At 37.7% G+C, this 14,716-nt stretch overlaps 1 protein-coding gene across 6 annotated transcripts in view; it reads right to left on the bottom strand.

Annotated features, from left to right (window-relative positions):
• Positions 1–1,078: 1,078 nt before the first annotated feature.
• The window catches only part of LOC138038946 (N-acetyllactosaminide beta-1,6-N-acetylglucosaminyl-transferase-like), a 61,395-nt gene continuing 47,757 nt past the window's right edge, over positions 1,079–14,716 (bottom strand). For 4 of the 6 annotated variants that reach the window (XM_068885037.1, XM_068885040.1, XM_068885039.1 and 1 more), the window contains 3 exons: positions 14,221–14,541; positions 13,199–13,231; positions 1,079–3,555 (listed from right to left, as the gene is read on the bottom strand). In XM_068885037.1, coding sequence (XP_068741138.1) covers positions 2,476–3,555; positions 13,199–13,231; positions 14,221–14,502 — 1,395 coding nt within the window. In that variant the 5' untranslated portion in view covers positions 14,503–14,541 and the 3' untranslated portion in view covers positions 1,079–2,475. The remainder of the gene's footprint in view (positions 3,556–13,198; positions 13,232–14,220; positions 14,542–14,716) is intronic. The other 2 variants (XM_068885041.1, XM_068885043.1) reach the window with 2 other exon arrangements.

Consider the following 14,716-nt stretch of genomic DNA (forward strand, 5'->3'; position numbering starts at 1 on the left):
ATATCCTTTCAAGCAGACCTCAGCCGCAGATGAACTAAAAGGTGCATCAAGTACACCTCCCTGGGGAGTGGTTGGGCGAAAGAGGTATCCCTTGTTAATTCAATCTGTAACTGCTTGACAACCGTCATATAACATTCTATTCCCCGAACAGGACAAATTGCCGTTTGCGGGTTTCGTTTGATCCCAAAGACATTATTGTCACCATCTATCAAGGTCTTTCCCTAGACGTGGTTAAAAAGAAAACCGTCATCATAAGGGAATCTCAAAATCTCCGGCACATTTACTTGGCCCATATCACCAGGTCTGTCGCCACTGAAAAAGACCGCCTTGAAATATGCCTTGTCCGTCGCCGAAATAAAGCGTTGAGCAGGAGTAATTCAGCAAGCTTATCCACGAAAAAGGGGGAAGCTTGCTTCGGTGTTATTCTAGGCCGCAGCTTCTCAGTTGTAACTAAACGGAGGTAGTCCTTAACAACCCTATCAGCAGCCAGATTACCAAGGCCAAGACGCTTATATAACCCATTCCCCATCACACCCAATAGCGTGACAAATGGCTCGTAATTTGCCGATATATGAGCCTACAGTCTTATAGGAAAGCCTCAAGGGGCAAGCGCAGTCATGTGTGCCTCTTTTCCCCAAATTAGACATCCGTTATAATGAACCTGGGTTTACCCATTTCTGTCCTTGTATAGCAAAACGCGACATATATCTGAAGGCGTAACAGTCGCTATCTAAGTATTCCCCGGGAGGGAGGAAGGACAATTCTCTAATTCCCTCTGAAGCGAATCTTTTTGTTTAGAGTGACCAGTTGGTTTATCAAACGAAGCCAATTGTCGAAGTCGATTGTCAATTGTGTCCACATCCACATCCAGAGGAGTTTTAGTTTGGCGATTAAGGATAGCCCTATCTATTGTAACCACACCGTTGGCAAACATGAAAGTCAGAATCGTTGGCTTGACTACACTTCGGACATCTCACTGAAAGGACAAATAATTTCGCAACCACAGGTAGATCCTGTTAAAGAGAAGAAAAAGGAAGGAAACGAAACGTTTAAAAAAAAGATGAAGACTTTAATCCATTTAAGTTCACACTGATAACAAAGTTAAGGCAAAATATAATTCAATCAAGGACGAGAGTGTTCGATCCTACAAACAAATTTCCAACACCTTGTTTGGTGGTGTTGGATAGTGTTTGATAAAATTTGAAGGCCATGAAACATTCAATCAAACAACTTAAAACCCTTCTTTTGTTCTCGTGTTTGATGGGCAAACTTTTGCTCGTTTGGTCAGCCGTATCACTGGCAAGTTTAGCGCGTGCATGCGTTCCACTCTTGTATCCACGTGTTTTTACGTCTTTCAGTGTGACCCATAGTCCTTTGCTTGTGGAGTTTAATCTGAGTTAGATCAAATATGCTTTTACCCTTTTGGCAACTCACTTCAACAAACACTTAAACGCCAAACATTTTCCGTTTGTCCAGGCCCGTAGGACCATAGTTAATGGAGGGGACTGGTTTGAAGCTCGGCAAACATCAAGGGAGCAAACAAAGATGCCAAGATGTAGGTTGGAAAGTCCACGACCGTGTACAATCTTTTGTTTTGCGTTCATATGCTATGCATGAGTTACGTAACCAACACCTTTCTATTGGTTAGTTCCAGACCTCAGTACAAAGTAACCAACTATTGTGTTTTGTGCACGGTCAAGGCCAAAAATGAGAACAAAAACATACAACAAAGAAATTTGTCGGGTTTCATAACCATTCCCCTTTATTAACTTTGCATGGTAGGACCAAGACCTTTGGTATCTGTTTAGTCGATTAGTTTGAAGAAGTCCAGAGACACTTGGTTGATCTGATATCGACTTCGCACATTTAATGGTAAATCACTTCCAATTGTATCACCAGACATTATTGCCTAATTGATCGCTTAGAGAGAGAGTATCATGGTATAGGTTGTTTTCACGTACGTCATCGCCGCCATGTTGGTGGACGAAGAAAAGGAAATATCTCTCATTAGCTCCTTTTGTGCGTCCACCAGCAATTGTACATTGCTGCATTGTTATCTGTGTCTCTAGAGATTGGTTGGAAACCACCGATTGGGCATGTTCGAGCCGTAACGAATGTCATCATTTATGAACCAATCTGAAGCGACGTTATAATTCCTGCTGGAAATTTACACTCACGTGTAAACATTTCTCGATTAGTAAACAATCACTAATGAGCTAAGGGCTGAGCAAAATTTTCACGTTGACATTCGCTACGGCTAGAAAATACGCAATACCGTGGTATTCTCCCTATAACGTCTCTCTACCACGTATGCTTCAGTACCAAATAGAAAAGCATTTTTTGCCTTATTGATCTCTGTGATTGATATCTCTCGTGGTATTTATGCTGGCGCGGCAAGAGAAACTTGCTTAATGTTGCCATATATTTATCTTGAAGTATGTCTTGTTTGGAACAAACACAGCCACTTTTACCGCTTTATTTCCAAACAGTTGTACCGTATTTTCTACCTTGTCTTGCAACGAGAATACAATCTATCAATTCGTTCCTAAAGTTGAATGGTATTTTGTGAACAAACAATTTCATTTTCTTTTCTTCACCGAAAGCCCACTGTAGGTCTTGAAAAGTGATCCAACACAAAGCTCGTACCCAGAATCCTTTACAAATATTTTTAGTACTTTTAAGTCGCCAATACATAGCACGGGCTATATACTGTGGCTGTTTGCCTCGGATTCCACCTGGGGCCAGCGGATGCTGCTGAAGAGATCCATACAGCGACTCATCTGGGATAAAAGTATCCTTTAGAAATTCAACGAAGTCTTTAGCAATCTGGTTGTGCAAAACAAAGTCCACAAATTCTCGGATAGCAATGATGTGTGTTGCTCCTTTATAAATGGCAATGTTGTGCGGAGGGGGTCGTTTTTTTCCGCGTCTAATGAACTTATTTTTATTTTTTATGAAGAGGTGGACATACTTCACTCGATACAGATTTGATTTAGGCATAGGAAAACTGTCAATGTTGTTGTGGTTTTTAAGAGTTAGTAATGCTCTCACAATTTCCTTGTTAACATAAAGTGGAAAGTCCTGTCCCACCAAACTAATGTAATATTTCCATTTCACATTGGACCGTGAAAGTTCCTCCATACAATTGAACTGAGCTTGAACCAAACTGAAATGTCCCCAGAAAACACTTGTTCTGGTAGTTGCGATAAAAACGTTCGGAAGACAGCGTATCATAGCCTTTATGGCTGTAAGCAAGATGTCTGGGGATTTTTTGTCGATGTGAATACAGTACACATTGTTGGGCATGTAAATAGCTTGAAGAATTCGCTCAAACAAACGTGCACTCTTGTATAATGTAATAGAGTAAGCGATGGGTAGCTGTTTTTCTTCTTCTGACACAGGTGGGTGGCCAAAACGAGCAATTAAAACTTCAGCACAGTCTTGATTGGGTGTGTACTTGGAGAGGATCTCTGAATCTGGAGGCGGTTTGGTAATTGTTCCTTTCAACTTTGTCTGGCCGGATATCAGCATTTTGCACCTTTTCCACTTGGTGGCCTGCAAAATGTAATGCTTAATTACTTCAAAAAGCAGTTCATACGTCCGGAAATGCAAGTAATTAGATGGAAGCCTAATATTAACAGCCAAAACGAAATCAATGTCCCTTTAAGTTTAAGCATTTCTACCTGCTTTTAGCTATGACGTAAGTGTAAGGTTTATCGTCATTTTTGGCGAGGGTAAATGCAGCTGTTTTTCTTTATTTGAGGACCGGAAGTCAATTGTCTGTATTCCTAGCCGCGAGTGATGTTCAATTTGGGGAGGGGAGGAACGGGACACTTTGTGGCGCTTGTCAAACAAGACGCCTATAAGGGCGTATCCGTGGGATGCACAAACAGGTAACACAAATTGTCCAGTTACAGAGAACTATGACTACCAGTAAACGGAAAATGGGGAGAGATTACCAGAAAGATAAATCTGTAATTTAACTAGAAGTTATTTGTTGTAAAAACAGAAAGAAGTTATCTCTTATTATTAAAAACTGAACTACGGTTATCAGATTCCAGCACAGGCTATCAGCTCATATACCTACTGTACCTAATATTGTCAAGGAACGCGCCAGCATTAAAGCGAGCTGAAAACATTTTTGCAGCTCTGCGATTGAAAGCCGTTTTGGACCGCAATTGACCGAGGCAGAAATCGATGCTTTAGTCGACAATACACGGAAGAGTTGTTAAATCCTGGAGCTTTTAATAAAACAATTATTCTACAGGCCGATTGGAGTAATCGCAATAATATTTTCAGATGTGAAGTAACTGTGTCAATCATCGCGGGCCGAAAGGATTCCAAACTATATTTTTGCATTAAGTGAGTCCAGAAGTCCGTGGCCGAGTGGTTTAGAGCGCGCTCAAGGGGAATAAAATGGGATTCTTAGCCTGCGTGCAGACGTCTCCAACTTCTCTTGTCGCACGCGGAAAGGGGCCGTCTGCTTACAGGCATACACCTCCAAGGGTTCGAGAGCGCGTGACGTCACGTTATTTTGAGACAGTAGTAACGGCCGATTCATCTGATCGAGGAAAATTAAATGTTCCATAAAAAACTTTAAATCGCGATGTTTCTTTTCGAAAAGTCATTTTAATTTATGGACAGCCAGATAAATAACGTTTATTCACCCACTATTTTCTGCGTTTTCCTGGGTGATTTGATGGGTTTTTTGGACACTTCGATTTCCCCTTCAGATCCGACGCGTCGTCACATGCAATAGACAAGGCGTGCAACTTCCAAGACCGCACACGGCCGAGTGCCGCCAGAATTTAGTGGAATTTCTCCCACTTCCAAAGGTCGCTCGCCTCCCAGCCTTGGGCACGTAAATAGTCGTTAATTTTGCTAGCATTGTGCCAAATCTTATTGCATTTACATGACTGTGCAACCTTAAAATCCTGCTCGATTTTCAAGCTTCGCTCAGGTTTTGTTATCGCCAGATGATGAGGACAGGAGACATGGATCATTGGAATTTGATAACCGTCATCAAAATCAAATTAACCAATCAAAAACCTGTTACACAAGCATCCCACGGAAATAGCCGTGCATCTAATTTCCTGCATATCTGGACACGGTTTTAAAAAGGGGAATTTTAAGTTTGTCCACAGGGTTTTTCGTGAAATCAGGAAGATGACTAGCCTCCTTGCAGCCGTTTTTTGTGTGAGGGAGAATGGGACCGACACAAAAAACGGCTGCAAGGAGGCTAGAAGATGACAGGATATGAAGCATAATTATAACATGGGTGACAAATTGCTCCTTAATTTTTGCGCGAAATTTCAGAGTTAATTTGGATTATAACAGAACGTGCGTCCTAATCCAATCTGTATATAACGCACGGCCGCCGTTGTTGTCGTTGTCTTTTAATTACATTTGTTCTACCTGCTGAAAACAAATTAATTACAAAATCAACAAAACAATCGGAAAAGCGCGGAAAATATTAAATCCGAATTTCATTAAAAAATTTCAGCTACGCTGAAACATGGTCAAAATATCAATCACTCATTACCTATAAACTTAACGGTATTTATATACCTGTTTTTCTTTCTGAATTTAGCTTGGTGCAGTGAGAAAAACTGCAAGCACAGTTTCCTGGAGTCCGTCTTCAGCAACTGCACTGTGCACGGCAATATGAACTCGGCATCATTCTCAACAATCTAAACCCTTTGTTTACATGGGCATTTTGACTTTGCTTGTCTACATTTTCATCGAGTCCTTTGACTTTGTTTTCTTTAACTGAAGAAGCCAATCCTTCGTTTTCAATATTTGGTAAAACCAGATGGATCGTTCTCGCTCAACTTACTTCTGGCGTGATTTTAACCAGGCAATTTGATAGTTTGTTTTCCCTCACCGGGAAGTATAAGAACTTTGTAGTCAATCTCAAATAAAACATGTTTTATCGCCCAAGTTGTTGCCGCTTTGTTATAAAAGAATTGGTTCATGCTTTCAGCTGTGCATATATCGAGTTATGAATCCACTTGGGAGTTCGCTAAGCACTCGAGAAGCTAGAGTTTCACTCAGCTATCGCCTCGTGTGACTCTTACGCTTCTCTCATGCTTAGCTCCCGCGTGCATCCATAACTCAATATACGCACGCTTAGCATGAATCAATTCTTAAATTTCCATGGTGCGATGGCCCAGGAGGGTCACAGTCAAGTTTTAACTTTCACAGTCCAGTTTTATTTTTATTCACAATCCAGTTTTAATTTTGTGAGTCTTCACCACTTCTCTCACAGGTCACAGGTCACAGGTCACAGGTCACAGGTCACAGTTCATTGTTTTCCCAATACAGAAAGTATCGTAAACATTCATAAAAGCTAACCGTAGGCCTAATTACGCCTAAACAAAAGCTTTTAGGCCTAAGGTTAGCTTTTTTGAATGTTTACGATACTTTCTGTATTGGTAAAACAATTACCTGTCACCTGTGACCTGTGACCTGTGACAGAACTGGTGATGACTCAGAAAATTAAAACTGGACTGTGACCCTCCAAGGCCATCGTACCATGGCAACTTTTCCTACAGTGCCAAATTTGAAAACCAGATTTGAAAACCCCGTCTTATGAACGCAATTTGTCACTGATATTGACAGCTAAATTATTTCATTTTGGACAAAACACAACTGAAATTATTCCCTTATTTCACTGGTCACCATTTGATTACCAATAACAGTACTTGAAACTTTAGGTATTAGTTTGGGATGTCGAAATGAAATAATGGAAGATTGCACCTTACCTCTAATTAATTAATTAATTTGCTTTTTTTTTCATTTTCTCCAAGAAAAAAAAAAGCTCAGATTAAGGTCGTATAATCAACTAAGTGCCGAAGCCAAAGGTTTAGATATCAAATCTGATACAGGAAATCAGGCTTACTACCAGGTGGAAAACAGGAAAAGCATATGCGACCAATGGCTAACTCGTGGATAGAGGTCAATTTGATAGCCCTGTCTGGCTGATGATGTTGTTTTCATTAATAGAGATTATAGATGTGTGTAAATTAAAGTACAGCTAGAGTTTCTACAGTTTTGTTTTTCTCATATAGTTTATGTTTTTATTATACTATAGATTCATTGTCATGCATTGTAGTATCCTTTGTGCAATATTAAACAGTAGACTCGCAGTCTTCTATTTCACTAGATTTATCATTTTGGCATGTGATATACTTATCAACAAAATTAACAATGTTATCATTGGAGCTTTTTTCGTACTGGCGTGCATCCTTAAAACAGAGTTATAATTCATGAATGTGAGGACATCCTCTTTGCTGGAATTCGACTATTTCCTCAATAGCAATTGCATCACTCTTCAACATATTATCATCAACAAACAGAAATAGACCTTCTTCTAGGGAAACACTTAAAATATCATCACCATGTTCAGTCATATCGGGTTCTTGTGATAAGGTGTCCATTTCAAGGATGGTCCTTCCACTATTTCACACCAATCATCCACATCATCATCATTTGTATCAAAGTTATTGTTTTCAGTACTGGCATTTGCTGTCTGTTCTTTATTCACAACAACCAGATTGTTTGAACTTTCTCTGACTGGTTGGCAGACTGATGAATTCTGACCATTTTCCATTTTTAATTATTGTATTCAAAATTGCGAGCCAATTTCATTGAATTTCCATGCCTTCATTTTCGAATAATTCACTTGTTTTGATTGCATAATTGCCTTATAAAAAACAGTCGCCTCTGCCACGAACATCAAAATAATGGTCTCATTCCGTGTTGAGCCCAGGGACCTGGGCTTAATTCTAAATCATCGGACATCAATATCTTCTCAACAGGAGCAGATAACCCCTGTGCTTTGTTATTCAAGCCAAGCTTTGTTGGTCAAGCCAAGGTACATGTATGTGTAGTATCTGATGTACGCAATCTTGGTACATGTTTTGATAGCAATCTTCGTATGAAGACTGCAACTAATAAGACTTGTCAATCTATCATCTACCATCTCCATAACATAAGACGAATTAAGACATTTTTAAGCTTCCAAGACTGAAAGTCGAAAGTCGATCGTCGAAGCAGTTGTCATGATTAGACTATTTATGACACGCCGATTGTAGCAATATTCAATAATTTGATATACATTCAATTCAGTATTTATATTTATGTAATTTTATTTTTATTTTTTCAATTTAATATCTATATTTATATCATATTTTTTTAATTCCATTTAATTTAATATTTCTATATTTATTTAATTTAATCGGTCTATATCCATTTAATTTAATCCCTAAAAATTCATTCAATTCAATCCTAATTAAATTGAATGTATATCAAATTATTGAATATTGCTACAATCGCCGTGTTATAACTATTCTAACAGTTTGCTGTATGGTGTCCTATCTATACATACTGACAAACTTCAACGCATCCAAAATTAGCGCGTCTAATATGTTATTGAAAAAATACGATCATATTACACCCTCCGTAATTGTGTGCACTGGCAACGCTAGTCTTCAAATGCATTTATGGTAATGACCAAGACTATCTTAAGAACTTGATACTTGTAAAACTGAGGAACGCACGCTATAGTTTAACATCAAGCAATGGTATTTCATTAGAGGATAATTCAATGAAAACAAAAAAGACTATAGGAGACAGAGCATTTTCTGTTGCATCTGCAAAAGTTTGGAACGATTTACCACTATCCATAAAAAGTGAAAATATTTTTATTAAATTCAAATCAGTAATCAAAACACGTTATTATAGATACGGTGTTGATTCATAACTTTTTAGAACATTGCACATACTATACTTACATATTGTTCTTATCCATTTCAGTTTTATTGTTTTAAATGTAGTTTGTTTATTTGTTATCTATTTTCCTTGTAAAACGCATTTGATTATAACATTGTATATGAATTTGCGCTATATCAATATTCAAATATTATTATTTATGCTGAGCTTACCATAATTTGAGTAACATGACAAACACACGACTGGTAATTTCTTATGCTTAGAACTTCTGATTCGAAAAAGACAGACACCTGTATCACACATATGAATGTTTGGCTCAATTGTGATTTAATACCGCTCAGGTTACCTTTATAGTACATAAGAAATATAAACTTCGATTAAATGCATACAGATATTTGACTGTTAATAAATGAATATTGCAATTGAAAGACATTATTTCTTATGTACGATCTAGCTAACATTTTTCCTAACAGCCTTAGTGTGATTATACAGTCTTACTGGATTCCACGACGGAACTCTCGAAATTTCGAAGAACTAAGCTTAATTAATTCCGTTGGAAACATGCAGTGAACTTATAGTGATGGGGTTTAATCTTGTTGTGAAGCGACTCACCCCAGAAGAGTGAAGCGATTCACGAAACAGGCTTGTGGGGAAATGTAGTTGCGTCCTTTTTTCCTCTTAACCCCGCGGCTAACCAATCACCTCACCGCTTGCTCTGTTTCCAGCAGGGTTGTCGTGATGGTGCAGTGGTTAGCAAACCCGACTAGTAACCAGGGGGACGCGGGTTCGATATATGTTTTTCATTCAATGGTTCTGCTAGTAGTTCGCTGTCGCTATTTGTACACGCAAATTACTTAATATGTCTAGCAAAGCTTTGTGTATCCTTCGGATCATCCTAGCTTGGGACTACATCGTTGGATTTCCAGCCTTGTTAATTCGAAAAAAAAAATATATATATATACATATATAGGAATTGCCTTAATGATTTTGAGTCTTTCAGGCACAATCCAGTAGAAAAGGAGATGCTACAGATGTCAGAAAGGGGAGATGAGAATAAGTCAATAGACTGATGCTTTAATCACATCAATGTTAATACAGTCCACTCTCTCACTGTTACTGCTTTTAAGAGATGACGCTATACTAATAATTTCTTCAGACATAGTAGGTGAGGTGAAGAAACTATCCACAGATTGAAAAACACATTCAGATACAATTTATGGTCGCCAGAAACATGGGGCCAATGTTAATAAAGAATTCATAAACTTGTTAGCAGTTGTTTGAGGGTTATTAATAATATTACCTCTGTTGTCTTTCATATTGGCAGGTCTGGAATAATGGGATTTTGAGGGGACCACGCTTTTAATTGTAGACCAAGTTTGTCTTAATGACGAGCGTACAGATGTTAATTTGTCATGGTGGTACTTTCTCGTACATAATTTAATTATATAATTGTATTTGTTACGAAATTTAGTATATGCAGCTTTGTCACTTGGTGTTGGGTTATTAGAGAATTCCCTAAAGAGAGTATTTTTCCTACAGCAGGAGTTTAAAGTGAAGTAAACCAAGGATTGGTTGACGAACAGTCTTAACTGGAAAGCAGTTATGATAGATATAATGAAACGAATTGATAAAAGACTTCCAGTTGATAGAGGCAATGTGGGAACGAAAAGATTCAACTTTATGAGTAGTTATTTGACGCTTAGGCAGAAGCAGGGGTTTGGTTCTAAGTTTAAGTTCAAGTTCAAGTTTATTTTCAAAAATTACAGATAAATTTTACAATGAACACCGCACGCGTAGAGCAATGAGGCGTGTACAGTAATCTAGAAACAATTTTAAGACAAAATAAACTTAACTGATTAGAGTGTAATATGAAGTACTAAGTTTCTACCCCATAAGAACCATGTGAGCGTTAGCCCTACTGATGGAAATGGGCCCACACAAGGACAGAATACACCTTGAGCCACACAATAGACATACTGAAGAAACGTTGCATAATTACTACAATATAATTAAAATAACTGAATGACAAAAATATTATTCTAATTATAATAAATAAATAAATAAATAAATAAATAAATAAATAAATAAATAAAGAGAATAAAACAATTATAGGATGCGATAGTAATGATTATTCAGTTTTGTTATCAATGAGTAGGCATCAAGGTAAGCATCCTCAACTCCGAGTACTGTAATATGTAGTTCCATAATCTTGTCTCAAAGTAATACATACGTGGAAATACGTAAAACGACTGAGTGATCGATAAATTTGAAGTAGGGTGTTTAATGGTACATGGCGCAGCAACCTCTCTATTTTGCCAACAATTTTACTGATCTTAGAAGCAATGTAATCAATGTGTTGTTTCCACGTTAAGTGCTTGTCAATTAGGACCCCAAGAAATTTAACATAATGCTTGCTTTGAGGAGCTGTTACAGCGTTCATATTGTTATCTCGTATTTTCAAACATACCTGATCATTAAAGTTTCTTTTGCATGGGTTCCAAAAATGACAAAATTTGATATCTTTGCTTTTATAGTTAGTTTAATTGCATTCAGCCAGTCGCGTACATTTTTCAATTCATTGTTAACTACGTCTTCTAGAAACTGCATTTTCTTGTCAGCATATAGTAAATTTGTATCATCAGCAAACAAGTAAAACCTGAGTTTATCAGAACACGTATAAACGTCATTTATATAAATTAGAAAGAGTAATGGTCCTAAAACAGAACCTTGCGGGACTTCAGTGACCGATGGAAGATACATCATTATCAATTTGAGTTGTCTGAGTACGGTGAGCCAAGTAAGACAATACTCCTAATTCCATAATGATACAGCTTGCTAGGTAAAATAGAATGGTCAACTGTGTCAAAGGCCTTTTTAAGATTAATGAAAATGGCACATGAGAACATTTTCATATCTAAGTTCATCTGAATAGAATTCACAATGTCAAGTCTTGCATGTTGGGTTGAGGATTTCTCTCAAAAACCATATTGCGCTTCATATAACAGTTCGTTTTTCTCAATAAACAATTTTAGACGATTATACATAAGTTTCTCAAAAATTCGATTAAAAATGGAGAGAAGAGAGATCAGACGGTAGTTACTTGGATCGGTTAAAGACCGGGATCATTTTCGAATGTTTTAATTTTGAAGGAAATATTCCTGTTAGGATGGACATATATGGGTAAAGAAATTATGCCTTTCGCACATTTCGATTTCAATGCACGAACAGGGCAAGAATAAAGCCGATAAGCCTTATTGGTTGAAACTGGAATGAGATTTCATTTTCAATTTCTAGAACAGAAACAGGTTTAAAGAAAAAGGATCGATAATGAAGGGGTTTAATATTTGTCATATCTTCACTAATAAAAGTGATGATTGCTGTGAGGCACTTTAGCAGCAAGATTCTGGTCAACTGAAGATTCAGCACATTAGGGAATTCAGTGGTATTATGGGTTATTTCGTCGCAGTTCAAACGCCTTAGAGCCGTGATAGGTTTCGATTTCAACTTATTTCGGTTCATTACCTCATTAATTCCAGCCCAAGTTTTCTTCATATTGTTAATATGATTCGAAAAATAGGTAGAATAGTTTCTTACTTTGGCGGATAAGAGCTAAAATTTTGTTTCTATAGAGTTTATACTTTAGAGGTACACAGGGCATTTTTTATCTTAATAGATTTCTGTAGGCCGTTCGTAATCCACGGCTTGGAGAATTGTTTGAACTTACGTCGTGAAACGGATTTGACGGGGGCATGCTTATTAACTAGTTTATTTAGCTTGTTGTAAAAAGTAGAGGAAGCGCAATTAACATGTTGTTGCCTTGATAAAATCAATCCCAGTTCACTTGCAATAATTCATTGTCAAAATCGTCCTCTGAAAATCGAGAGAAATCTCGCAGAGATAATCTTTTCATAAGAGGATTCAACTAAGCAGAATTGCAAGTAATGATCACTAGTGAAAAAATACAAAAAATGTTTTCTATTAAAGTGGCAGTATGAGAAGTGATCCTGGTAAGTTTAGAGATAAGGGGATAGAAACCATTAGAATACATAAGGTCAATGAACTCACTAGTAGCGTTATGTGAGCCTGCACTAAGAATATTGATATTAAATTCCCCATGAAGGAAGCATAATTTGTTTTCTAAGCCAATTTTGTCAAGGACTTGTTTAACTTCATCATTTTTGGAGGCTTGTATAAGCAGCCAAATATAATGTTTTTTTATTGTTTGATCGAAGAATCTCTACAAAGACAGATTCAAGGTCAAAGTTCAGGGATTCTACATCGTATCTTCTCCTGAATTCATAGGCATCAGAAATAAATATAAATAAATATGCCTACACCACTTCCAGATCCACCTCCAGATCACGGTGGCCTTTCAAAATCTAGCTCGCCATCCGTTTGGTTTTCAAGGAAAATAGGCAAATAGCTCTGTGATTTCAAACCCATATCAAATTAGTTCACGTCTTACCTTTTCATCAGGCGAGAAAAACCATTGCTGGACCTAATCGTAATGGACAGAAAAGTAATAATGTCAGTGACTCCACAGGCGACTTCAACCGAATGCCCTTCTGTTTGGTAACGAGGCTAGGGTATAGGTGAGGGGGGAAGGAGCAAAAATATGGTGTTTCCAGCTTTTTGGTCAGACGTCGGGAGATACAACCTGTTTGTGTGCTTGCAACTCACCTGTCTTCTGTTTGAAATCTTCTCTTGCTGTTATCAGTGATAAAGGCAGTGATAAAGGTAGAAAAGCTTGAGTAGAAGTAATAAAAGTAAGCGATACAGAGAAAGCGACATCTAGGGCGGCCCTTAGGATACGTCAGTGAAGTTCAGTTCAGTTACTTAATTTTGCAATAGAAACGGAAGTATGTTTCCAAAGACATTGCAATAGGCAGCAAACTCGCTCAATGATCAAAAAAGTGGTGTTTTGCTCGAGGTGAGCCCACTTTATAGCTCATTTTTAAAAATATAATGAACATGATCCATAAATCCCGGCTCTATCTTTTACTTTTACTGTGTCTCTATTTTCTAGAAGTTGGAAATGGTTATCATTGCAACAGCGACACAATGATTTGAAAAAGATGGTCTTGGAGATAATTATACCTTAATTGTTAAAAAAAAAACCCGTTCTCTTCAAGGAAATATCAAGTGAAGCTATGATCTTCGCAGTTATGAACGCAATTTTTACAATTGCGTAGAGAAGCCTGAAAAAATTAAGGACTTCAACGGGGTTTGAACCCGGGACCTCGCGATTCCGGTGCAACGCTCTAACCAACTGAGCTATGAAGCCACTGACGTTGGGAGCTGGTCATTTGTGGGTTCTAATGGTCCCGTGAGGAATGAATCAATGATGAAATGGTATATGAAATGAATCATATGTGAACTGCGGATATGAAATCAAGTGAAGCTATATGAAATCATAGCTTCACTTGATTCACTGGACTCTCCGTCAACATTCACCGAAAAAAAATATTTATTTTTTTGTTACATTACCTTTAGCTTTGGTGTCGTGGCAAATCGAGTAGTGTTTCCAACAGATGACCTCGTTGTGTGTAAAGCGCTTGTTAGGCTTGGCGTCCAACTTGGGTTCCAATAGCCTGTTACCGTTAGCGGAGTTGTATTTAGGAAACTTTTCATTGGGAACTGCAAGCTATGATTAAAACCCTTGAGTTTTGCCATTGTTGTTAAAAGATCTGATTGCTGAACAATCAAAACCATCGCCACCGCCAAAACGGAGCATGTCAATATCACAGTTTTTGCGCTTGAGACAGCCATGCAGTCCAACTGGTGAGATTTATCCCTACGAAATAAAAGCTGGAAAGCGCAAGAAAATGAATTACTGAAACATATAGGGCTCACATCGCTTTTTAGTTTTCTGGCTTTCTACAATTGAGCTCGCCTTTGAAGAGAACTCCTTAAGTCCGATCAGACCGAATGCAAATTAATAGGTGCCTAAATCTTCAGTACTTAAAAAAAAAATTCCATATAG

Source organism: Montipora capricornis, chromosome 2, assembly GCF_036669925.1.
Source record: "Montipora capricornis isolate CH-2021 chromosome 2, ASM3666992v2, whole genome shotgun sequence".
Lineage (NCBI taxonomy): Eukaryota > Metazoa > Cnidaria > Anthozoa > Scleractinia > Acroporidae > Montipora > Montipora capricornis.